This window comes from Macaca thibetana, chromosome 19, assembly GCF_024542745.1.
Source record: "Macaca thibetana thibetana isolate TM-01 chromosome 19, ASM2454274v1, whole genome shotgun sequence".
In the NCBI taxonomy this organism is placed as follows: Eukaryota; Metazoa; Chordata; class Mammalia; order Primates; family Cercopithecidae; genus Macaca; species Macaca thibetana.
This window is the reverse complement of record NC_065596.1, coordinates 30853042-30879197: the sequence shown is the minus strand read 5'-3', so window position 1 is coordinate 30879197 and position 26156 is coordinate 30853042. Positions and strand designations below refer to the sequence as shown.

The following is a 26156-nucleotide window of genomic DNA, read 5'->3' as shown; positions in this document are numbered from 1 at the left end:
TGCTCTGTTGCTCAGGCTGGAGCTCAGCTGTTGCCCAGCTGGTAAAATCCCAGCTCACTGCAGCCTCAACCTCCCAAGCTTAAGTGATCCTCCCACTTCAGCCTCCTGAATAGCTGAGATCACAGGCATACACCATCGCCTCTGCTAATTTTATTTTATTTTATTTATTTAGAGATCATGTCTTGCTCTGTTGCCCAGGCTGGAGTACAGTGGCATGATCTCAGCTCACTGCAACCTCCGCCTCCCAGGTTCAAGCGATTCTCCTGCCTCAGCCTCCTGAGTAGCTGGAATTACAGGCGCCCGCCACCACGCCTGGCTAATTTTTGTATTTTTTGTAAAGACGGGGTTTCGCCATGTTGGCCAGGCTGGTCTCGAACTCCTGACCTCAAGGGATCCACCCACCTCGGCCTCCCAAAGTGCTGGGATTACAGGTGTGAGCCACCACGCCTGGCCTCAAACTTTTTATTGCGAAATAAAATGGTGATACAGAGAGCCAAACATTAATCAAATTAAAAAAATCAGTAATAAATATTCTGCTAGTTTTATTAGCACAGTAATTCTCAACCAAGAACATTATGGGGGTGTTCCTGATCATTCCAGCAGCTGGAGATGGGAACCCTTTCAGCCCCATGCCCCTGCTGCTTCCTGTCTCTGAACGTGGATGCGTGTGGGTGTCATCCCACACAGGCGCCAGGAGTTAACAAAAGGGAAACATGACTGTCAGTAGCACCTTGGTCAAGAAATAGAACTTGGGGCCGGGCGCGGTGGCTCAAGCCTGTAATCCCAGCACTTTGGGAGGCCGAGACGGGCGGATCACGAGGTCAGGAGATCAAGACCATCCTGGCTAACAGGGTGAAACCCTGTCTCTACTAAAAATACAAAAAACTAGCCCGGTGAGGTGGCGGGTGCCTGTAGTCCCAGCTACTCGGGAAGGCTGAGGCAAGAGAATGGCGTCAACCCAGGAGGTGGAGCTTGCAGTGAGCTGAGATCCGGCCACTGCAGTCCAGCCTGGGCGACAGAGCGAGACTCTGTCTCAAAAAAAAAAAAAAAGAAAAGAAATAGAACTTTGCCATTCCAGAAGCCCTTTCACACACTCATCCTAATGACAACCTCTTCCTTCTCCCCCAAATGGCACGTTATCCTGACTTCTCAGGTCCACGCTTCCTTATGTATCTTTAGAGTTTTATTACACACAGATGCATCCCTAGATCCTATAGTTGAATCCTACCCATTTAAAAAAGTAGATGTATATGGGTTTTTTTTGTTTGTTTGTTTTGAGATGGAATCTCACTCTGTCGCCCAGGCTGGAATGCAGTGGTGTGATCTCGGCTCACTGCAATCTCTGCCTCCTGAGTTCAAGCGATTGTCCTGCCTCAGCCTCCTGAGTAGCTGGAATTATAGGCACGCACCACCACACCTGGCTAGTTTTTGTATTTTTAGTACAGATGGGGTTTCACCATGTTAGCCAGGCTGGTCTTGAACTCCTGACCTCAAGTGATCCACCCGCCTCAGTCTCCCAAATTGCTAGGATTACAGGCGTGAGCCATTGCGCCTGGCCAGATATGTCTTTTAAGTCTCTTTAACCTGTAGTTCCCTCCTCCATCCCTTTTATTCCTTTACAATTTTTTTTCTTTTTTCTTTTTTCTTTTTTTGAGATGGAGTCTTGCTCTGTCATCCAGGCTGGAGTGCAGCAGTGCAATCTCAGCTCACTGCAACCTCTGCCGTCCAGGATCAAGTGATTCTCTGGCCTCAGCCTCCCAAGTAGCTGGGACTACAGGCACGCACCACCACACCTGGCTCATTTTTGTATTTTTTTTATACAGATGGGGTTTCACCATGTTGGCCAGGCTGGTCTCAAACTCCTGACCTCAAGTGATCCGCCCGCCTCGGCCCCCCAAAGTGCTGGAATCACAGATGTGAGCCACCGCGCCCAGCCTATTTCTTACAATTTATCTGTTGAAGAATCTAGGTTGTTAGAGACTCGCAGAGTTCCTCTCGGTCTGGATTTTTCTGATCACACACTTACGGTCTAATTCAGCATTTATTTCTCTCTCCTCTATGTCTCCTGGAAATTGGCAGCTGTGTTCAAGGACTTATTCTTTTTTTCTTGCTTTTTTGTTTTTTTTTTTGAGACAGGGTCTCACTCTTGTCCAAACTGGAGTGCAGTGGCACAATCATAGCTCACTGTAGCATCAAACTCCTGGGCTCAAGCAATTCTCCAGCCTCAGCCTCCTGACTAGCTGGAGCTCTAGGTACACACCGTGATGCCCTGATAATTTTGTTGTTGTTGTTGTTTTTGGTAGGGACAGGGTCTCACTTTGTCATCCTGGCTGGTCTTGAACTCTTGGCCTCAAGCAATCTACCTGCTTCAGCTTCCCAAAGTGCTGGGATTATAGGCATGAGCCACTGCACCCGATCTTTCTCTCTTATTTGTGAATTTTCTTTTTTCTTTTTTTATAGACAGAGTCTCGCTCTGTCACCCAGGCTGGAGTGCAGTGGCGCGATCTCGGCTCACTGCAAGCTCTGCCTCCCGGGTTCAAGTGATTCTTCTGCCTCACCCATCCGAGTAGCTGGGACTACAGTCGCCCGCCACCACGCCTGGCTAATTTTTGTATTTTTAGTAGAGACAGGGGTTCACCATATTTGTCAGGCTGATCTTGAACTCCTGACCTCGTGATCTGCCCGCCTCGGCCTCCCAAAGTGCTGGGATTACAGGTGTGAGCCACCGCGCCCGGCCTCATTTGTGAATTTTCAAGGGAATTTGTACCTGTGATATTGCTTTGTGTATATACTGTGTGTGTGTGTGTGTGTCTGTGTGTGTCTGTGTGTGTCTGTGTGTCTGTGTGTGTGTGTTTGTGTGTGTGTGTGTGTGTGTGTGTGTTGGGTTCTGTCCATGGTTCCTTGCTCATAATTCACATAGCCCTTTTAGAGTAAACAGAACTGCTCTCTCTAACTTCCTCCTGCCCCCTCTTTCACCTGCACAAGGCAGACGCTCTAATCTGACTGTGGGTCACAGGACCCTCATTTCAGAGGGGGAAGGAATGCTGCAGAGAGAAGCCAGGAAGAATCTCAACAGACAGGCCTCGCTGGGTTTAGATCGGACCCTTTTTGTCCAATCACATTTCTACATGGTTGTCAATCACGCCTACCCAGTGACATCTCCACAAAAGGCCCAAGAGGACAGGATTTGGGCAGCTTCTGGGAGGCTGAACATGTGCAGTACTCAGAGGGTGGCACTCCCAGGAGGGCACAGAAGCTCCATGCCCCTCTCCCGTACCCCCATGCATCTCCTCATTTGTATCCTTTGTAATATTCTTTATAATAAACCAGTAAAGGTAAGTGTTTCCCTGAGTTCTGTGAGCCGCAAATTAACCCAGAGGGCATCGTGGAAACCCCAACTTGAAGCTGGTTGGTCAGCGGTTCTGGTGGCCCGGGCCAGGCACAGTGGCTCACATCTGTAATCCCAGCACTCTGGGAGGCTGAGGCAGGTGGATCGCTTGAGGTTGGGATTTCGAGACCAGCCTGGCCAACATGGTGAAACCTCATCTCTATTAAAAATACCCCCAAAATTAGCCGGTTGTGGTGGCACACACCTGCAATCCCAGCTACTTGGGAGGCTGAGGCAAGGGAATTGCTTGAACCCGGAAGGCTGTGGCAGGAGAAGCGTTTGAACCTGGGAGGCAGAGGTTGCAGTGAGCTGAGATTGCGCCACCGCACTCCAGCTTGGGATGTGACAGAACAAGACCTCATCTCAAAAAAAGGAAAAGAAAGGGAAGGGAAGGAAGAAGGGAAGGGAAGAGAAGGAAGAAGGGAAAGGAAGGGAAGGAAGAAGGGAAGGGAAGGGAAGGAAAAAGGGAAGGGAAGGGAAAGAAAAAGAGAAGGGAAGGGAAAGAAAAAGGGAAGGGAATGGAAAGAAAAAGGGAAGGGAAGGAAAAAGGGAAGCGAAGGTAAAAGGGAAGTGAAGGGAAGGAAAAAGGGAAGTGAAGGGAAGGAAAAAGGGAAGGGAAAGGAAGGAAGAAGGGAAGGGAAAGAAAAAGGGAAGGGAAGGGAAGGAAAAAGGGAAGGGAAGAGAGGGGAGGGGAGGGAGAGGAGGGGAGGGAAGGGAAGGGAGACGATCTAGTGGCCTGGACTTGAGACTGGTGTCTGGGGCAGTGCGGGGGAGGGACAGGTTTGGGGACTGAGCTCTCAATCTGTGGGTTCTGACAGTGTCTCCCGGTAGATACTGTTGGAATGGAATTGGAGGACACCCTGGTGTCTGCGGCAGAACCGATGGCTCGCTTGGTGATGGGGAGAACCCCACTCCCTACACTGGGTCACCGAAGTCTTCTTCTGTGTTGATGATTGTGGTTGTGTGACAGCACAGGAGAAATGGTTTAAGTTTTTTCCAGATGGTACCCTAAGCATCCTCCAAAGGAGTCTCACTAGGGTGAATAGACTCCCGTGAAAAATTCACGTCCACTGAGAACCTCGGAATGTGACCTTAGTTGGAAATAAGATCTCTGCAGTTGTAATTGATTAACGTGAGGTCACGCTGGATTAGGGTGGGCCTCAAATCTGGTATGGCTGGTGTCCTTTTAAGAGGAGATGAGGGCCAGGCAATGGTGGCTCACACCTGTAATCCCAGCACTTTGGGAGGCCGAAGCAGTGAATCACTTGAGGTCAGGAGTTTGAGACCAGCCTGACCAACATGGTGAAACCCCGCCACTACTAAAAAATACAAAAAAAATTAGCCAGACGTGGTGGTGGGTGCCTATGATCCAGCTACTCAGGAGGTTGAGGCGGGAGAAGCGCTTGAACCCGGAAGGCAAAGGTTGCAGTGGGCTGAGATCGGCCCATTGCACTCCAGCCTGGGCGACAAGAGCGAGACTCCGTCTCAAAAAAAAAAAAAAAAAGAGACATGAGACAGAGCCACAAAGATAGGAAAATGCCTTGTAAAGTTAGAGCCAGAGATTGCAGTGATGCATATACAGATGAAGAAACACCAGGGACTGCCAGCACCCACCAGAAGCCAGGATAGAGCACGAACAAGAGGAGGCAAGCCACCTTGATTTCAGACCTCTGGCCTCCAGGACCACAAGAGAATACATTCCTGGCCGGGCGTGGCGGCTCACGCCTGTAATCCCAGCACTTTGGGAGGCCGAGACAGGAGGATCACTTGAGGTCAGGAGTCTGAGACCAGCCTGGCCAACATGATGAAACCCCGTCTCTATGAAAAATACGAAGATTAGCTGGGCATGGTGGCGCATGCCTGTAATCCCAGCTACTCGGGAGGCTGAGGCAGGAGAATCACTTGAACCCAGGAGGCAGAGTTTGCAGTGAGCTGAGATCGCACCACTGCACTCCAGTCTGGGTGACAAGAGTGAGACTCCATCTCAAAGAAAAGGAAAAAAAAAAAAAACAGAGAGAATACATTCCTGTTGTTTTAAGCCACATTTGTGGGAATTTGTTATGGTGGTCCTAGGGAACTAACACAGCAACTAATTAATATTTTTTTAAAGTTGCTGTGAACTCATGAATTTAAACAGATTTCAAGGGATTAAATCAGTCGCAGTTATTTTCCTCATTGAAGCTGAAGTTGCCCCACTTTGGGCCAGCGGGAGGCTCTTCGCACTGACGTCTACGTGCTCTTGACATAACTACACTACCTTTCCCACTAATGGGTATCACAAAATGTTCTGGGCTACTCTTGTTCATTGCCTGCTCCAGATCTGGAATCAGCCATTTTCGAAGAAGCTCCAGTTTCTTTTCTTTTTTTTTTGAGATAGCCCCTCACTCTGTTGCCCAGGCTGGAACGGAGTGGCACAATCTCGGCTCACTACAACCTCTGCTTCCTGGGCCCAGGCAATCCTCCTATCTCAGCCCTCAGAGTAGCTGGGGCCACAGGCGTGTGCCATGGCACCCGGCTAATTTTATTTTTTTGTAGAGACGGCATCTTACTATGCTGCTCAGGCTGGTCTCAAACTCCTGGGCTCAAGCAATCCTCCTGCCTCAGCCTTCCAAAGAGCTGGGATTACAAGTGTGAGCCACTGTGCCCAGCCATCCTGTTTCTTTTACAGGGAAACAGCATTTCCAGATCACAACGTGGACACAGGGATACTCATTGCTACTAGGTTGCCTGTTTCTAGGCCTTTTGGGTGGTCAGAGAGACTGGATCTGTATAAAATACATCACCAGTTGGCCGGGTGCGGTGGCTCACGCCTGTAATCCCAGCACTTTGGGAGGCCGAGGCGGGCGGATCACGAGGTCAGGAGATCGAAACCATCCTGGCTAACACAGTGAAACTCCGTCTCTACTAAAAAATACTAAAATTATCCGGGCGTGGTGGTGGGCACCTGTAGTCCCAGTTACTCAGGAGTCTGAGGCAGGAGAATGGCGTGAACCCAGGAGGCAGAGCTTGCAGTGAGCCGAGATCACGCCACTGCACTCCAGCCTGGGCAATACAGCAAGACTCCCTCTCAAAAAAAAAAAAAAAAAAAAAGTACATCACGAGTTCATGTGAATATAACGTCAAATTGAGAACTACAGATTTGCTTAGTTTTGTTTTTACAGGCGTGAGCCAGTGTGCCTGGCTTAAACTATTTTTTAAACATAATTTATCACTTTTCTTTTTGAGACAGGGTCTCACTATGTTGCCCAGGCTGGAGTGCAGTGGTACAATCATGGCTCACTGCAGCTTCGATCTCCCTGCGCTCAGGTGATCCTCCCAACTCAGCCTCCTGGGTAGCTGGGACTATAAGTGTGTGCTACCATACCTGGCTAATTTTTAAATTTTGTGTAGGGAGGCAGTTTTGCCACATCATCCAAGCTGGTCTTGAGCTCCTAGGCTAAAAGCAATCCACCAAAAGTGCTGGGATTCCAGGCATGACCCACTGCGCCCAGCTAAACGTAATTTCTTTTTTATTTCTTTTTTCTTTTTTTTTTTTTTTGAGACGGAGTCTCGCTGTGTGGCCCAGGCTGGAGTGCAGTGGCCGGATCTCAGCTCACTGCAAGCTCCGCCTCCCGGGTTCACGCCGTTCTCCTGCCTCAGCCTCCCGAGTAGCTGGGACTACAGGCGCCCGCCACCTCACCTGGCTAGTTTTTTGTATTTTTTAGTAGAGACAGGGTTTCACCGTGTTAGCCAGGATGGTCTCGATCTCCTGACCTCATGATCTGCCTGTTTTGGCCTCCCAAAGTGCTGGGATTACAGGCTTGAGCCACCGCGCCCAGCCCTCTTTTTATTTCATATATACTTTTTGTAGAGATGGGGTCTCACTATGTTGGCGAGGCTGGTCTCAAACACCTGGGCTCAAGCGATCCTTCCGCCTTGACCTCCCAAAGTGCTGAGATTACAGGCATGAGCCACCACACCTGGTCTTTTTTTTTTTGAGATGGAGTCTTGCTCTGTCGCCCAGGCTGGAGTGCAGTGGTGGGGTCTCAGCTCACTGCAAGCTCCGCCTCCCGGGTTCACGCCATTCTCCTGCCTCAGCCTCCCGAGAAGCTGGGACTACAGGCGCCTGCCACCACACCCAGCTAATTTTTTGTATTTTTAGTAGAGACGGGGTTTCACTGTGTTAGCTAGGATGGTCTCGATCTCCTGACCTCGTGATCCACCTGCCTCGGCCTCCCAAAGTGCTGGAATTACCGGCATGAGCCTCTGCGCCCGGCCACACCTGGTCTGTTTTTTATTTTAAAAAAAACTTAATCTCTTCTGTAGGACAACTATATCAAAGTTCTTTGGCGCTGAGTACCCTGATGTCAAGGACGTTGTAGATGACAGAGTACCCCATCTTTGATCATTCACTTTATCCCACATTATAAACTCAATATCTCAGAAAAACAAGGCTAATACTATCACCATCAATTAATGAAAGTAGGCTAAAACTTTTTTGCATATTTTCCCCATTCCCTCCATTTAAAAAGTAGTCTTACTACACATAACTGTTGAGCATATAATTATTACCTTTTTTTTTTTTGAGACAGGGTCTCACTCTGTCATCCAGTCACCCAGGCTAGAGTGCAGTGGCATAATCATAGCTCGCTGCAGCCTCCATCTCCCAGGCTCAAGTGATCCTCCCTCCTCAGCTTCCCAGGTTGTTGGACTACAGGCATGCACCACTGTGCCTGGCTAATTTTTACATTTTTTGTAGAGAAAATTAGAGAATCAGGAGAATCGCTTGAACCTGGGAGGCAGAGGTTGCAGTGAGCCGAGATCGCACCACTGCACTCCAGCTTGGGAAACAGAGCGAGGCTCCATCTCAAAAAAAAAGAAAAAGAAAAAGAAAAAGAAAAAAATTAATGAAGAATGCAGACGTTGGTTTGTCCTTGGAAAGCCCATTGCTCTGTTGTCTTCTTGGCAAACTCCTACACTTCCTTTAAGATCTCTCAAAGCATCACCTCCACCAGGAAGCCTTCTCTGATGGCCTCTATCCTCCAGGCTAGGTCTGTAGTCCCTTCTAGGTTCCCACAGTGCCCGTGTTTCCTCCATTTTCACTTGTGTCTCTGTATTGGGATGGTCTGTTTCCTCCTTTAGACCAAGATGTGTTTGAGGGCGGAGACTTACTATTATCCCTCTCCAGGTCCCCAGCATAAGCCAGAATAGGATCTGGGCCACCAGAATCCTCAGAAAATATTTATAAACAAATATACAAATGAAAACATGCTTTTCTCCCTCTGCTGAACTCCAACTTATGCTTTAAAACTCCCAGCCAAATGTCTCTTTTTCCAAATGTTTTCTTACGATTCCTGCAGAAAGTTCTTTATCTCTCTATACTGGGCTCAAACTTCCATGATCACACCTGCTGGCCTATAATGTGACAGCATAGTCCCATGTCTGTTTCCTCCAGAGAACTTCATAGGACAAAAACCCCATGTAATTCATCTTTGGATCCAGCCCTGAAGAAACCCCTCAGAAATACAAGTGAATCATGCCTTTCCACCCTTTTTAGAACTCATATTCAACCTTCAAAACCCAACTCAAATATCCCCTTTCTATATTTGGTTTTTTTTTTTTTTTTTTTTTGAGACGGAGTCTTGCTCTGTCACCCAGGCTGGAGTGCAGTGGCCGGATCTCAGCTCACTGCAAGCTCCGCCTCCCGGGTTTACGCCATTCTCCTGCCTCAGCCTCCCGAGTAGCTGGGACTACAGGCGCCCGCCACCTCGCCCGGCTATTTTTTTGTATTTTTTAGTAGAGACGGGGTTTCACCGTGTTAGCTGGGATCGTCTCTCGATCTCCTGACCTCGTGATCCGCCCGTCTCGGCCTCCCAAAGTGCTGGGATTACAGGCTTGAGCCACCGCGCCCGGCCTCTATATTTGTTGAATAAGAGGACTGAAGGTTACAGTCCCAGGTCAATAGGGACTGAGGCTGGTGGGGGTGGTCAATCGCACTCACCTGCAGGAGCAGCTTGCGGTAGCGGTCATTGAGCAGCTCCGAGTTGCTCTGCTCCTCCTCCAGCTCTTCCTCCAACTGCCCCAGGCGCCCCTCCAGCTGACGCTTCTCCTCCAGAATGGCTGCCCTAGGGAGACAGGAAGGGGTGGGGATGACAGGACAGGACAGTCAGAGGAGGGTACCTTGCCTGTAACACTATAGGACCCTGTGGTTGGCCCCACCCTCCTCCCCAGCCTCACAGCCCAGGGGTCCCTAGGTTAACCCTGCCGTCCTCCCAGCTTCCTGTGCCAGAGCTCAGCCAGTTCCAGCCTACCCCAGCTTCACCTCCTGCAGATGCAGCACCTCAGCCTCCACACCCTCGGGGCACTTACTTGCTAAGGTTGCCATTGGCCACCTCATCTGCCATCTCATCCCGGTCCTGCGCTGCCTGCCGCCGAGCACGGTCTGAGGCGGCCAGTTCCTGTGATGACAGAGAGAGGGGTGGCCAGTGGGGGTGAGGAGAAGCAATCTGGACACGGGTCTAACCCCTTCTCTGTCCCTCACACCTCAAGTCTCTTGGCTCTTTTCTCATGCTGTCCCTGGGTAACCCTGGAATGACATCCACAGATGTCTCCTAAATCTGTCTCCTGAGCCCCTGACCTCTTGCAGCCCAACCTCCAGGCCCCTCACCCTCTCCACCTTTTACTGCACACAGGTTCTCCTCTCAAACCTGCCTCTCCTCCAGGGTCCCCCAGTCACCGAGCCAGACCCCCAGTGCTCTCCTCCCCTCCTCCGGACCCCCTCACCATAGCCTCCTCCCTCCTGCCTTCTCACTGCTTTCTGTCCTCTGCATCCACTTGGCCCTGGCTGAGGGTTCTGTCTCTCTCTCTCCCCATTCCCACTCCCCCTCCCACAGCCTTTGCGCCTCCAATCTCCCCACTCCATTTCAACTGCTACAAGGCTGACCCTGCCCATCCTCTGTTCTGGATCTTTCCATGGCTCCCTAGTGCCCTAGGACAAAATTCCTGCTCTTAGCCTGGCATTGGAGGCCACATGGTAAGCCCAATCCACCTCCCAAGCCTCACACCCAGGGACCCTGTGGTTAGCCTCCGTCTCCTCCCCAGCCTCATACCCCAGGGACCCTGTAGTTAGCCCCGCCCACCTCTCCAGCTTCACACCCAGGGACCCTGTGGTTAGCCCCACCCACCTCCCCAGCTTCACACCCAGGGACCCTATGGTTAGCCCCGCCCACCTCCCCAGCTTCACACCCAGGGACGCTGTGGTTAGCCCCGCCCACCTCCCCAGGCTCATACCCAGGGACCCTGTGGTTAGCCACGCTTACCTCCCCAGGCTCACACCCAGGGACCCTGGGGTTAGCCCCGCCTACCTCCTCAGCATCACACCCCAGGGGCCCTGAGGTTAGCCCTGCCCGCCTCCCAGCTTCCTGTCCCAGGGCCCAGCCCACCCCAGCCTCACCTCCTGCAGCCGTAGCACCTCAGCCTCCAGGCCCTTGAGGCGCTTTTCACTTTCCCGATTCTGGGAGAAGATCTCCTCCCGGGAGCTGCGTGTCTCCTCCACCTCCCGCCATAGCTCCTTCATCTGGGCCTGGGTGGGATGGAATAGGTAGATGGGCTCAGCCTGGCCACACAGCACAGGGAACTCCTCCACCCCCTTGCCAGGTCGACGGGGGCTCCTCAGCTCCCGTGAACAAGCAGGGAGTTCTCTGAACCCTGCAGACCTGGGCTCCTGGGTATAAAGCCACTTGCTGTGTGACCTTGGGCCAGCCTCTCCATTCTGGTCCTCAAGGGAGGAGGTTGATCTGGCTGAGCCTAGAAGGCAGCTGGAAGCCTGATGGAGCCTGGCTTCAAGTTAGACGTGGGTTTGAATTACAACTTGGCCATATCCTTGCTGGGTGACCATGAGCCGGCCACTGCCCCTCTCTGAGCCTCAGTTTGCCTACTGTTTATTTATTTATTTAATTTCTATTTTTACTTTTTCGGGACAGTCTTGCTCTGTCACCCAGGCTGGAGTGCAGTGGTGGGATCTCAGCTCACTGCAACCTCTGCCTCCCGGGTTCAAGCAATTCTCCTGCCTTAGCCTCCTGAGTAGCTGGGACCACAGGTGCGTGCCACCATGCCTGGCTAATTTTTTTATTTTTAGTAGAAACGGGGTTTCACCATATTGGCCAGGCTGGTATTGAACTGCTGACCTCAGGTTATCTGCCCACCTTGGCCTCCCAAAGTGGTGGGATTACAGGTGTGAGCCACCGTGTCTGGCCAAAAAACCACAGGGTATTTTCACTTCAAAAACAAAAACCACAGAGGCGGGTGGATCACTTGAGGCCAAGAGATCGAGACCATCCTGGCCAACATGGCGAAACCCCATCTCTACTAAACATACAAAAATTAGCTGGGTGTGGTGGCACATGCCTGTCATCCCAGCTACTCGGGAAGCTGAGACAGGAGAATTGCTTGAACCCGGGAGGCGGAGGTTGCTGTGAGCTGAGATCACATCACTGCACTCCAGCTTGGGCGACAGAATGAGACTGTCAAAAAAAAAAAACAAAACTGAACAAACAAAGAAACAAACAAATGAGGAAATTTGACTTAAGAGTGCAGCATTTTAAATGAAAGAAATGTGAAATATAAGAAGGAAGCCAGCCTCTGGGGCATGGATGTTTATAAAGGCGCTGACCCATGTGGATGCTGCCTGTGGGGAGAGCGAGGGGTCCGAGCTGGCCTCAGACCCTGGAGTGATGGTCGGGGCTTGAAGATACCACAGCCTCCCCTCCCTGGCCCAGCTCACGCCCCGCCCTTACCTGCATCTTTCGAAGCTGCTTCACCGCCTCCTCCTTGCCCTGCCCAGCGGAGGCCATTTGAGCCTTCAGCTCCTCCAGCTCCCCCTCCAGCTTCTTGCGGGCAGCCACAGCCAGAGTGCGCTGTTTCCGCTCCTCATCCCGCTCCACCTCTGCATCTCTCAGCTGGACAGGAGGTCAGGAGGGACTGGGTCAGGGACAGGAAGCCCAGCCTCCCTCTGTGTGCTAGGGACATAGATGTCTACCCTGGAGCTCCTGCCCAGGCTGCAAGCCCCGTTCCTCTCACCCCCTGACTCTCCTTACTTGGTCCCCTCTCTATCTCCACTGCCCCAGCTCAGTCCCCCATCTCACCTAAGCCTCCTTTTTAGCCTCTCATCTCTCCCCTCCAGTCCATTCCAACACGTCTCCAGAGCTGACCCTACTCATAGCCCTCCCATGGTTCCCCAGTGCCTCCAGGGCCAAGTCTTGGACACTCAGCCATGTCTAAGTCAAAGGGGCTACTGGAGACAAAACCCCGCGGAGACCCCTGGCCTTAGGTCACCCGTTCACCTTTCTTCCCTGCCTGCCCAGCTTCTAGCACCCTCTTCCCCAAGTCTGTTGCCCACATGGCTCCAGAGGGGTCTTATGACACCCAGAGCTGCCCCTGCCCCTCACCACCTAGTAGAGGGAAGACATGGGAAGTTCCTGAATGAGTAATGAATGAATGGTGCAGGGAGGGAGAGAGTAATGGAATAAACAAGGAAGCGAGGGAGCGATGACTGACTGGATTGGGGAAGGATACGGATGGAGGGGAGGGCAGATGAGCAGGTCAGTGAGTGAGTGACTGAGTGGAGACAGCAGGGGGTGCTGAGGGCCTGGGGTTGGGTAAATAGGGGAGGGGTTGGGTTGGGGAGAGGAGATGGGTCGGAAGCAGGTAACTGGGTGGATGGAGCAGTAGTTGGACATGGCATTGGCTGGGTATTAGCGCTGGTTGGGGGAGAGGCTGTATGTGGGTGGTTGGGGTGGTTGAACAGATGGGGTGGCAGATGGATGGATGAATGGTTTGTTTGGTGGATGGAGGATGTATGATTGGGTATAGCAACAGGTCAACAGGATATGTGTGTGGGTTAATGGGTCATGGCAGGTTAACAGGTTGGGGAATAGGAAGATGGTTTTGTGGGAGGAAGATGGTTTGGCTGGCAGGAGAGACTGGTAGAAATACTGAGTGGCAGGCGGGTGGGGAGACACTGAGCAGTGGAAGGGTGGGGGAGACAGAGTGGTGGGTGGGGAGACGCCTTGCTGACCTTCTTGCTGCCTGTACACACCATGGCATACCCCAGCTGGACCAGCACCCTGTGGCCTTCCGTGTGACAATACCTGCTTGGCCAGCTGTCTCCGCCTCTCTTCACCAGCCTCATCACGGCCCTGCAGGTCACGCTCGTGCTGAGTCTTGAGAGCCTGCACAGTCACCTCCAGACGCAGCTTGGCATCCTCGGCTGCCGTCAGCTCATCCTCCAGTTCCGTCACCTGTGCTCGCAGATCATTGGCTGCCTGTTCTGCCACCCGGCAGGCTCGTTCCAGCTCATGCACCTGGTGGGGAGGGAGAGTGGCTGCTGGGCACTTGGGTCACTGAGGCAGAGGAGGTTAGGTGCCTAGGTATGGTAGGGGAAGCTTTGATGGAGGATGGGGAGGTGGCAAGTCAGTGTGCCCATCCTAGTTTGTTCATTCATCCATTCAAAATCTACTGAGCGACTCCTTCCTAGGTGTCTCATTCAGCATCATCCCAAAATGTATTTCATGAATAACTGATGCTTCATAATTCTATCAGCTGAAGCACTTCAAAGTCTAATACAAGCATCTGTTAGGTCAGCTGACTCTCACTCATGGTGGATTATTCCCTCTGAGTTTTGTAATTTTGCATTGTGAGCTCACTCACTGGGAATTCATCTTCAGGAATCCTGTGTGAATGGGTCGAAGGCAGGTAGCTCCACGGTCATCAGTGCTGGTGTCTGCCAGACTCCCCAGGGTGTCACCAACCTACTATCTACTTGTATTGGGTTTTCTGGGAGGGTCCCTGATCTTTCAGGGAGGTATGAATTAAAACCCCAAACACTGTGAAAATGGAGCTGGGCTTATGAATTTTCAGAGACTCCCCCTTCACTCCTCTCCTTACTTAACAATCACCTCCTCAGGGAAGCCTCTCTTGACCCATCAGGGCCTCTCTGCTACCCATGCTCCTGGCACTGGGGCCCCTCTCGTATCTAGCCCTAGTCACAGTGGTCATTTGACATTTGCTTAGGTGGCTTTTTGTGCAACACCCGCCTCCTGCACTGGACTGTGAGATCCACAGAGAAGGGCCTATGTCTGTGGATCACCACTGCCCACATGATACTCATTACAATTCTGCTCACTGACAGTTTCTACTTTCAGTCCTTGGAATGGGCCCTCTAGCCTCCCTTCCTGTTTGGTAGTTGCCAATTAATTTTGTTTACTTGAAGGGATCAAACTTTCTTCCCATCAACATCCTGTTTCCCACAGGGGCCTTTGGAGTCACTACAAATAACGACATTTTTCCCAAGGGACAGACCTTAACGGCTCAAGTAAGAGCCAGGTTTTAGCTCCATTATCCCTAGGGCCGCAGGCCAGGTCTGTGTCAGGGAGAGAGGGCTCTCTCCAGGCCTGGCTAAAAGCAAAATCAGATCAACGTCTAAGTGTGTGGAGAAGATAAAGCCCTCATCCACTGGACTCCTAGAAGCGCATTGGTGGGAAAATAAAAAAATAAGGATGTCGAGATGGCGTCTGTTCAGGAGCTCAACAAATTCTGCCAGTGCCTCCCATCATTAGTGAGGGTGACCTGTGTCCCTGGGTGTGATCCATAAATGTATTTAGAGGATGAATGAAGGAAGGATGGAGTGGAGGATGTGGCGGGTCATTTTGACCACTTGGAAGGCTGGGACACTGGCTGGGTGAGGAGAGCCTGGGAGCAGCCTTGGGGCACCACCCTACAGGCCCTGGAGGGATATATGAGTTCAGGGAAGACAGAGGCTTGGTGGGAGAGTCTGTGTGTGCTCAGTGGGGTTGGCGGCAGACAAAGTGGGAGTCCTCAAACTGTGTGTGCATGTGTGTGGGTGTTGTGTATGTATGCATGCACATAGTCATGTCTGGGGAGTGGTTCTCAGGCTGTGTGTTGTAGTAAATTGTCTTCATGTTCTCTGAGCATTCACACATATGTGTGGTGAGTAGTTTTCTCATGCTGTATGTGTACATATGCACATGAATATGTGTATTTAATGGAAAATTCTCAGCAAGGTGCAATGGCTCATGCCTGTAATCCCAATGCTTTGGGAGGCCGAAGTGGGAAGATTGTTTGAGCCTAGGAGTGCAGGACCAGCCTGGGCAACACAGCAAGACCCCATCTCCACAAAAAATTTTTTAAAAGCCACGTATGGTGGAATGCACCTATAGTCCCTGCTACTTGGGAGGCTGAGGCAGGAGGACTGCTTGAGCCTAGGAGCCTGAGGTTGTAATGTGCCATGATTGCACCACTGCCCTCCAGCCTGGGCAACAGAGCAAGACCTTATCTCAAAAATAAAATAAAACAAAACAAAAAACAAACAAAAACAAGTAATAGAAGATTCTCCTCATATCCCATGTACACAAATGTGAGCATGTGTGCTTTGTGAGCAGCTCTCATGTTCTGTGTGTGAACACATGTGCTGGATGGAAGATTCTCCTCACGCTCCGTGAACGTCTACACAAAGACCTACCTCTGGTGAATGGCTCTCCTTACTTTCTATGCGTGTGCATGAGCACACATATTTGGTGGGAGAGTCTCTTCACACTGCGTGTGTGTATCTCTGTGTGTGTGTATGAACGCAAATGTTTGGTGAACAGTCCTCCTCTGGTTCTTTTTTTTTTTTTTTTTGAGACAGAGTCTCGCTCTGTCACCCAGGCTGGAGTGCAGTGGAATGATCTTGGCTCACTGCAACCTCTGCCTCCTGAATTCAAGTGATTCTCCTGCTTCAGCCTCCCAAGTAGCTGGGATTACAGGCATGCACCACGATGCCTGGCTAATTTTTGTATTTTTAGTAGAGATGGGGTTTCACCATGTTGGCCAGGCTGGTCTCAAACTCCTGACCTCAGGTGATCCACCCGCCTTGGCCTCCCAAAGTGCTGGAGTGCTGGGATTATAGGAGTGAGCCACCGTGCCCGGCCCTCTTGTTCTCTTTGTGCGTGAATATATGACTTTGATGGCTGGTTGTTTTCATGTTCTATGTGTGAAAGCATACATGCCTGTATGTGTCTTCCCCTCACCCAGTGTGTCCCGGGGAGTGGGGGCCCTGCTCACGCTCTTGCCGACGTCATCCTTGCTGCTCAGCAGTGCCTCCAGCTCAGCCCGCAGCGCCCGGTTCTGCCGCTCCAGCTCCTCACGTGCCTCCTGCTCCTCCTCCAGTGCCCGTGTCAGTGACAGGGCCCGAGCCTCACGCTCCCGGCCCTCTGCCTCGGCCCGCTCACGTTCCTCCACTGCCCGAAGTACAGCTGCCTTCTCCTCTGCCAGAAGCTTCCAGTTTGAGGGAGATGGGGTGGGGGGAAATAGATTAGCTGAAAGGAGTGTACAAGGGAACGGGAAGAGGGAGCAGCCAGGAACAGAGAAAGAGAGAGAAAGAGACAGACAAAGGCAGAGACACAAGAGGGAGGTAGAGGGATTAAAGTTGCAACCTTGTCCCAAACCAGCTCAACTCTTGAATGGATCGAACTGATCAGTCCCTAACTCTCTATGCTCAACAGAAGAAAGGGTATTCCTTCCTGTTAAGAGTGGCAGTAGAAAATGAACTTCAACCTTTACTGTTTTTTTAAGACACAGTAATTGGCAAACAAACTTATAAAACATGCAAAGAAGAGAGAACAGGACTCATGGTGAAGAGAAAAATCAGTCCATACAAACAGACCCACAGATGACCTACATATTAGAATGTGCACACAAGGACTTCATGATGAGTTTCAGAACGAGGCAGATATAATGGGTGAAGAGGCAGAGTTATTTCAGGAGAGATTTGAAACTGTAAAACAGAACCACATAGAAATGCTAGAATTGAAAAATGAAATAGCTGAAATAAAAAAGTCATTGGATGAAATTAGTAGCTGACTGGACACATCAGAAGAATCAGTAAACTTGAAAACAGGTCAATAGAAATTATCCAAACAGAGCAAAGAAAGAAAGAAAGAAGATTGTAACAAAAATTAATGGAACTTTAACAACCTGAAAAAAGTACCAAGCAGTCATACATACATGCATTTGAGTCCTAGAAGGGTAAAGAAAAAGTAAAGAAAAGTAAAACTGCCTTTGTTCACAGAAAACATGATCATCTATGTGGAAAATCCAACGAAATATATAAAAACTCTGTTAGCACTAATAAGTGAGTTTAGCCAAGATTGTGGGATACAAGATCAATATACAAAAATCTATTGTGTTTCTACATACTAGCAATAAAATATGGAAATGAAAGTAACATCACTCAAAATAGCCATAAAACCATGAAATACTTAGAAATACATCTGGCAAAAGATGTCAAAGATGTACACTGAAAACTAAAAAACATTTCTAAGGTATTTCAATGGACATATATACCATCTTCCTCAGTGAGAAAACTCAACATTGTTACGACGTCAATTCTTCCCAAACTGATGTATAGATTCAACACAGTTCCAAATCGGAAGGCTTTTTGTTTTGGGGTAGAAATTGACAAACTGATTCTAAAATACATATGAAAATGCAAAGGAACTAGAAGCGGCAAAACAACTTCAAATAAGAAGAAAAGGCTGGTGCAGTGGCTCGTGCTTGTAATCCCAGCATTTTGGGAGGCTGAGGCGGGCAGATCACCTGAGGTCAAGAGTTCAAGACCAGCTGGCCAACATGGTGAAACCCCGTCTCTACTAAAAATACAAAAATTAGCCAGGTGTGGTGGCACACACCTGTAATTCCAGCTACTTGGGAGGCTGAGGTGGGAGAACTGCTTGAACCTGGGAAGCAGAGGTTGCAGTGAGCCAAGATCACACCACTGCACTCCAGCCTGGGCAACAAGAGCAAAACTCTGCTTCAAAAAAAAAAGAAGAAGAAAAATGACTTTCAATAGATATGCAAAAACAAGTCAGTGGAGAACAAACAAACGGTGTTGGAATACTTGGATATCTATATTCACAAAAATTAACATGGAGCATGATAGCATCATATATAAAAATTAACTCAGAATGGATCACAGACCTAAATGTAAACTTTTAACTGGAAGACTGCCAGAAAAAAAACAGGATAGGCCAGGTGCGGTGGCTCATGCCTGTAATCCCAGTACTTTGGGAGGCTGAGGCAGATGGATCACGAGGTTAGGAGTTTGAGACCAGCCTGGCCAACATAGTGAAACCCTGTCTCTCCTAAAAATACAAAAAAAAAAAAAAAAATTTTAGCAGGGTGTGGTAGCATGTGTCTGTAATCCCAGCTACTTGGGAGGCTGAGATAGGAGAAATTGCTTGACCCAGGCAGGCAGAGGTTGCAGTGAGCTGAGATTGTGCCACTGCACTCCAGCCTGGGCAACAGTGCAAGACTCTGTCTCAAAAAAAAAAAAAAAAAAAAAAAAAAAAAAAGGCCGGGCGCGGTGGCTCAAGCCTGTAATCCCAGCACTTTGGGAGGCCGAGACGGGCGGATCACGAGGTCAGGAGATCGAGACCATCCTGGCTAACATGGTGAAACCCCGTCTCTACTAAAAAATACAAAAAACTAGACGGGCGAGGTGGCGGGCGCCTGTAGTCCCAGCTACTCGGGAGGCTGAGGCAGGAGAATGGCGTGAACCCGGGAGGCGGAGCTTGCAGTGAGCTGAGATCTGGCCACTGCACTCCAGCCTGGGCGACAGAACGAGACTCCGTCTCAAAAAAAAAAAAAAAAAAAAAAAAGAAAAAGAAAAAGAAAAAGAAAAAAACAGGATAAAACCTTTGTGACCTTGAGTTAGGCAAATTCTTATATACAATACCAAAAGCACAATCCATAAAATAACAAATTGATAAATTGGACAAAATTAAAAACTTTTGTTCTTTGAAAGACTAACAGAATGGAAAGACAAGCCACAGACTGGACAAAAATATTTGCAGAGCATATATCTGATAAAGAACTCGCATTCAGAATATATAAAGAACTTTCTTTTCTTTTGAGATGGAGTTTCACTTTTGTTGACCAGGCTGGAGTGCAATGGCGCGATCTTGGCTCACCGCAACCTCCGCCTCCCAGGTTCAAGCGATTCTTCTACCTCAGCCTCCCAAGCAGCTGAGACTACAGGCACGCGCCACCATGCCTGGCTAATTTTGTATTTTTAGCAGAGATGGGGTTTCTGCATGTTGGTCAGGCTGGTCTCAAATTCCTGACCTCAGGTGATCCATCCGCCTCGGCCTCCCAAAGTGCTGGGATTACAGGCATGAGCCCACCATGCCTGGCCCGTAAAGAATTTTCAAAATTCAATAATAGGAAAACAAACAACCTAATTAACAAATAGGCAAAAGATCTGAACAGATGCTTCAGCAAATAAGATATGTGGATGGCAAATAAGCGTATGAAAAGATGCTCAACATCATTGGTCATTAGGGAAATGTTAATTAAAACCACCTTTGAGAAAGACTAAGGCTTTATCCGTAATAGTTCCAAACTGGGGCCGGGCGCAGTGGCTCAAGCCTGTAATTCCAGCACTTTGGGAGGCCGAGACGGGCGGATCACGAGGTCAGGAGATCGAGACCATCCTGGCGAACACGGTGAAACCCCATCTCTACTAAAAAATACAAAAAACTAGACGGGCGCAGTGGCGGGCGCCTGTTGTCCCAGCTACTCGGGAGGCTGAGGCAGGAGAATGGCATGAACCCGGGAGGCGGAGCTTGCAGTGAGCTGAGATCGTGCCACTGCACTCTAGCCTTGGTGACACAGCGAGACTTTGTCTCAAAAAAAAAAAATTTTTTTTTTTTGAGTAAAATAAGCCCATCCCAAAAGAGATTTATGTGAAAATAATTTATATAAAATTCCAAAAGATGCAAAAAATTAATAAGGCCTCAATGACCTGTAGAAGAGTATTATAACCTAACCACATGTATTTGGAGTCCAAGAAGAAGGGGAAGGAGAGAGAGTGAGAGATAAAAATATTTGAAGAAATAATGGCTGAAATTTTCCACATTTGATCAAAAACATCAGCCCACAGCTACAGGAAGCACGGTGAATCTAAAGCAGGATAAATACAAAAAACCCACAGCTGGGCATATCATAGTCAAACTGCTAAAAACCAAGCATAAAGAGAGAAATCGTAAGTCAGCCAGAAAAACATATTGCACCACCTACAGGGAAATGACAATTTTTTTAATTTTTAAATTTTTTATTTTTATTTTTTTGAGATGGAGTCTTGCTCTGTCGCCCAGGCTGGAGTGCAGTAGAGCGATCTCGGCTCACTGCAACCTCCACCTCCCAGGTTCAAGCAATTCTCCTGCCTCATCCTCCTGAGTAGCTGGGACTACAGGCGCCCACCATGGTGCCCAGCTCATTTTTTGTATTTTAGTAGAGACGGGGTTTCACCGTGTTGCCCAGGCTGGTCGTGAACTCCTGAGCTCAGGCAATCCGCCCGCCTTGGCCTCCCAAAGTGCTGGGATTACAGGCATGAGCCACTGTGCCCGGCCTCACACTGCATTTTCTAAATGAATAAAATAAAGCACAGAGAGGTTGAGCAATTTGCCCAAGCCACACAGCCATCAAGAGGCCGAGGTGGGATCTGAACCTCCGGATTGCCTGATCTGAGCTCTCTGAGGTTCTGTGATTTCTATTTCATCCTCAGGCTGCCAGATGCTTGGTGTTATTGCCATTTTCTAGACGGGTGAACTGAAGCTGAGATGGAAAAAGCAACTTGCCTGAGTTACCCAGTGAATCAGCAGAAGTGAGATGAGTTATTTGATTTAATTCTCATAAGCAATCTCTGGGGTACTGAAGGTATTCGTACATTTTGTCATCCAAAAACCAGGGCAGCTTTGAAAGTAAATGTGGGTGCTACGATGACTTATGCTGTGACAAGAGGCGTGAATCAGGACAGAGGGATGTCCTATTTTTTTTTTTTTTTTTTTTTTTTGAGACGGAGTCTCGCTCTGTCACCCGGGCTGGAGTGCAGTGGCCGGATCTCAGCTCACTGCAAGCTCCGCCTCCCGGGTTCACGCCATTCTCCTGCCTCAGCCTCCCGAGTAGCTGGGACTACAGGTGCCTGCCACCTCGCCCGGCTAAGTTTTTTTTGTATTTTTAGTAGAGACGGGGTTTCACTGTGTTAGCCAGGATGGTCTCGATCTCCTGACCTCGTGATCCGCCCGTCTCGGCCTCCCAAAGTGCCGGGATTACAGGCTTGAGCCACCGTGCCCGGCCGGGATGTCCTATTTTACAGAGGCCCAGAGCAAAGAAGGGTCTTGCTTCCTGGTCCACTACAACTGCCTAGTCGAGCCGTGACGGATTACTGGTTCCTCACAATGACCACGGGAAGCCTAGATGGACTTGCTGATTCCCCAGCTGGGGGAACTGAGGTGCCCCACCTGGTCGAACTTGCGCTGCTTCTTCTCCAGGGTGCTCACAAGCTGCCGCTGCTGCTCCAGGTCCATGGTGGCGTCGTCCAGCTCCTGCTGCAGCCGGCGGCGGCCCCGCTCCAGCCGATCCACGGTCTCTGTCTTTTCTGCCAGGCGCTGGGTCAGGGCCTCAGCCTCACGGGCTGCCCGGCGCCGTGCCTCCTCCCCTGCCTCCAGTGCCCCTGCCTCCTCCTCCTGGCGCCGCCGCCACTCGGAGAGCTGAGGGGAGGAGAGAGAGGGTGGTTGGTGGTCACAGCCGTGAGTGACCAAGGTGTGAGCTGGTGGTGCTCCATTTCCAGGATGAAGAGACTGAGGCCTGAAGAGGGAAAAGGGTCACTCTGCTGGGCTCTTCTGCCTCTGAGTGGCATGAAGTTGTGAGTACTATGAGCCCTAGTTCTTCCAGGGAATTAAAACGACTCCCTCCAAGACGCAGAGATGAATCAGACCTGGAGTTTTTCCTGGGGAGCCCCTCGTCTGCTGGGGGAGACACAGCGTCACAGCCAGGGTGATAGGGGTTAAGGTAGCAGTATGGGAGCTATGGAAGTCCACAGGAAGGGCTCAGAATCTGTTTAGAACATTCAGGAGAAACTTCCTGAAGGAGGACCATTTGAGATGGGTCTTGAAGTATGCATAGGAGTTTGCCAGTTGAAGGATATCTGCAGGCAAGCACCATCACTCATTCATTCAATAAGCATTTCTCCAAGCCTACCATACATGAGGCTCTATATTGGGCTGTGCTACAGACCTGGATCTAACTCTAATGGGATTCTAGTTTGCAAGGGCTCTCAGTCTGGTGGGGAGACTCATGGGCAGAGAAAGTCCCAGCCCAAGGTGACTGGAGTTGGGACAGAGGAGAAAGAGAAGAGGGGTCAGGAAACTTCCCACAGGGGAGCCTAATGCTAAGTCTGGAAAAATAAAAGGGTTTTTTCAAATAAAATAGGAAAGTAGTGACAGAGATGAATACAGCTAAAGACACAGGAAGGACCAGAGATCGCAGGGCCTCAAATGCCCAACTAAGAGGCATGGACTTTGTCTAGGGGTACTGGGGAGGCATGGGAGAGCCGTGAGCAGGGGAGGGACAGGGTCAGCTCCAGGTGAAGAAAGAAGCTTCTGGGGCTGTGTAGGGGATGAGCTGTTAGGGGAGAGGTCGGAGGCCCAGAGGCCAAGAGGAGGATCTAGGTGGGAGAGGACGGTGCTGGAGCTGGGACAAGGGATGAGGCTGAGAGTCAGGGGGCAGGAGAGCCAGGGCTGGGCACAGGCTGTGGGGGGTAAAGGGGAGTCAGAGATGAGAAAGGCACCCATGGGTCTGGCCTATGAGAAGGTGGGCAGCGTGGCCGTCCCTGAGCTGGGGAACCCAGGAGAAGCAGTGGGGCGGGCTGTGCCTCCCTGAAGGTCTTACGTAGGGCTGCTCACCTGGGCCTGGGTGGTCTGCAGTTCACGGCCCGCCCGCTCCCTGGCGGCTGCCTCCTCTTCCAGCTGCTCACGCAGCCCGGCTGCCTCAGCCTCCATGGCTCGCACCCGGGACCCCAAGGCCAATTTCGCCCTGGTCTCCTCCTGCAGGAGCTCCTGTAAATGGAGGAGACGGCAATGTCAGGTGTGGTCGGGAGGAAAGGAGGGGAGGGTGACGGTGGAGCCGAAGGGCAGGCAGGGTCACCTGGGCGTCGTGCAGCTGGGCTTCTGTGCTGCTCAGCTCCTTGCTAAGACGGATGGCTTTGGACTCAGCCTCGTTCAGCGCCCCAGACACATTCTCCAGTTCAGCCTGCAGGGAAGGGACAGGGGAATGAAGCCCTCTATAATCGTGGCTTCCACTCAGCGACCCCATGTGCCTCAAATCCCTCCCACGCTGGCGGGAATGTAAAAAGGTGCAGCTGCCATGGAGAACAGTCTGGCAGGTCCTCAGATGCTTAAACACAGGGTTCCCACATGACCCGACAATTCCGCTCCTAGGTGTACACCCCACTTACCTGGGCTCGCTGCAGCTTCTCAGCAGCCTCCGCTCGTGCCCTCTCCCCGTCACCAGCCCGGCCCTGCACCTCCTGCAGCTGTGACTCCAGGCGGCGCCTCCGCTGCTCACCCTCCTGACGTGCAGTCTGCAGGCTGCTCAGTTCCGCCCGCAGCTCGGACACCTCGGCCTCCAGGGCCAGCCGCGTCTTCTCCCACGCACCTTTGCCCTGGTGTGGGAAGGAGATGACCAAAGATCTGTGAGGCCTTTCCTGGACCAGGCCAGGCACACTCCCCTCTCAGGGCCTTCACACTGGCTGTTCCCTCTGCCTGGAACACACTTCTCCCAATGCACAAATAGTGCACCCCTCCCTCCCTCATTTTTTTAATTTATTTTTTATTTATTTATTTTTTTTGAGACAGTGCTTCACTCTTGCTGCCCAAGCTGGAATACAATGGCGTGATCTTTGCTCACTGCAACCTCTGCCTCCCAGGTTCAAGCGATTCTCCTGTCTCAGCCTCCCAAGTAGCTGGGATTACAGGTGCCCGCCACCACACCCAGCCAATTTTTTGTGTTTTTAGTAGAGACGGGGTTTCGCCATGTTGGCCAGGCTGGTCTTGAACTCACGACCTCAGGTGATCCACTTGCCTCAGCCTCCCAAACTGCTGGGATTACAGCTGTGAGCCACCATGCCTGGCCCATTTTTGTTTGTTTGTTTGCTTGTTTGTTTTTTGAGATGGAGTCTTACTCTGTCACCCAGGCTGGAGTGCAATGGCGCAATCTTGGCTCACTGCAACCTCCGCTTCTTGGGTTCAAGTGATTCTCCTGCCTCAGCCTCTCGAGTAGCTGGGACTACAGGAGTGTACACCACCACGCCCAGCTAATTTTTGTATTTTTAGTAGAGGTGGGGTTTCACCATGTTGCCCAGGCTGGTCTTGAACTCCTAGCCTCAAGTGATCTGCCTGCCTCAGCCTCCCAAAGTTACAGGCATGAGCTACCGTGCCTGGCCACTCCCTCAGTTTTTTACCCTGATGTCACCTTCTCACAGAATACCTCCGCAGCCTCTCTACTTAAAAACTCACCCGCCTTAGAATTCTGATCCCCTTTTTCTGTTCATTACGGCCCCATAGCACTTATCACCCCGATATAAACTGAAGGTATTTATATCGTTTACTCTCTGCCTCTCTCACTAAAAGGAAAGCTCCACAAGGGAAGGCAGTGCTGGTTGTTGGGTTCATGGCTGGTTTTCCAGCAATGCTCCTGGAATATAGTCCACACCGTATTCATGCTTGCTGAATGAAAGCTGCACATGAATGCGTGAGGAAAGGAGCCCAGAGAGATGAGATGGCCTAGAACCAGCCAGAGGTACCTCCTCCAAACCCCCGTCCTGCCCTGCCCTCCCCGTGGCTCCTCCGCCCTGTCCCCCTGCCCCAACCCACCCTCCGGGCCTGCTCCAGCTGCTCCGCCAGCTCCCCCAGGGCCTGGCCGTGGCGCTGCCTCAGCTCCTGCACTGCCGCCTCGTGGATGCGAGTCTCCTCCTCCAGAGTCTTCTTCAGCGCCGTCACCTCCTGTTCCCTCTTGGACCTTTATTGGGGGAAGGGAGAGGGGAAGAGAATTTCAGAGCAGAGGAAGGCAGGGGCTTTGGGGGAGCTGGTTGTTTCTCCTTTCCATGTTTCCTAAAAACATGAGAGCCTCATGTAATGCTCCCCAGGAGATCTGGGTGGTGACACTGTGGAAGGAGTGTGGCTTTAAAGGTGAACTCCTATTCACCTTTCAAAACCCTTATCCAAAAGGCCCTTCCTCAGGAAAGTCTTCCTGGATTTCCCATAGACTTGGTTTAGGGGTCTTCAGTTAGCGCCCACAATGCCCTGTGTCGCTCCACTAAAGCACCCCTTGTTCCAGGTTGAGATTGTCTGTGCCTGAATCTGCCTCCCCTGAGACTGGAAATTCCCAAGGGTAACACCTGGGTCTGACCCATCTCTGTCCCCAGCTTGACCAGGCTGGGCCTAGAGCCGGTGGTTCAAGAACAGCCGAACTGTAAGCCTCTGTAAGGACAGAGACTTTGCACCTAAGTCCTTCCCCCAGCCCTGCACGTGCACAGGCTGTGACAGCGGCTGCCCCCGGGCCTCACCGGAGCTCCTGCTGTGCGTTGGTGGAGTCCAGCGTGTCCTCCAGCTCGCTCCGCAGTGCCTCCAGCTCCTCGCCCAGGTCCCGGCGCTGCTTCTCCGCCTTGGTCCTGGCCACGCGCTCGGCCTCCAGGTCCTCCTGGGCCTCGGCCAGGGCTGCTTGAGCCTCCCGCAGGGATTTCAGCAGCTGGGCCCGGGCCCCACCCTCGTCTTCTGCCCTGGGGGTGACAAGAACCATGGAGTTGGTACAGGGGCAGGCAAGGGCGAGGCAATGATTTCTGGGGACAGAGAGGCTGGATGTGGGCTTTGGGGGTGGCCAGTCCCAGGTTCCAATC

General features: G+C 51.0%; 1 protein-coding gene across 5 annotated transcripts in view; it reads right to left on the bottom strand.

Annotated features, from left to right (window-relative positions):
• MYH14 (myosin heavy chain 14) overlaps positions 1-26156 on the bottom strand; it is a 105824-nt gene that overhangs the window by 11451 nt on the left and 68217 nt on the right. For all 5 annotated transcript variants that reach the window (XM_050771435.1, XM_050771438.1, XM_050771439.1 and 2 more), the window contains 12 exons: positions 25827-26039; positions 25135-25279; positions 23718-23924; positions 23408-23512; positions 23167-23319; positions 21724-21972; positions 16487-16699; positions 13516-13728; positions 12163-12324; positions 10821-10949; positions 9737-9825; positions 9369-9492 (listed from right to left, as the gene is read on the bottom strand). In XM_050771435.1, the coding sequence (XP_050627392.1) occupies positions 9369-9492; positions 9737-9825; positions 10821-10949; positions 12163-12324; positions 13516-13728; positions 16487-16699; positions 21724-21972; positions 23167-23319; positions 23408-23512; positions 23718-23924; positions 25135-25279; positions 25827-26039 (2002 nt within the window). The remainder of the gene's footprint in view (positions 1-9368; positions 9493-9736; positions 9826-10820; positions 10950-12162; positions 12325-13515; positions 13729-16486; positions 16700-21723; positions 21973-23166; positions 23320-23407; positions 23513-23717; positions 23925-25134; positions 25280-25826; positions 26040-26156) is intronic.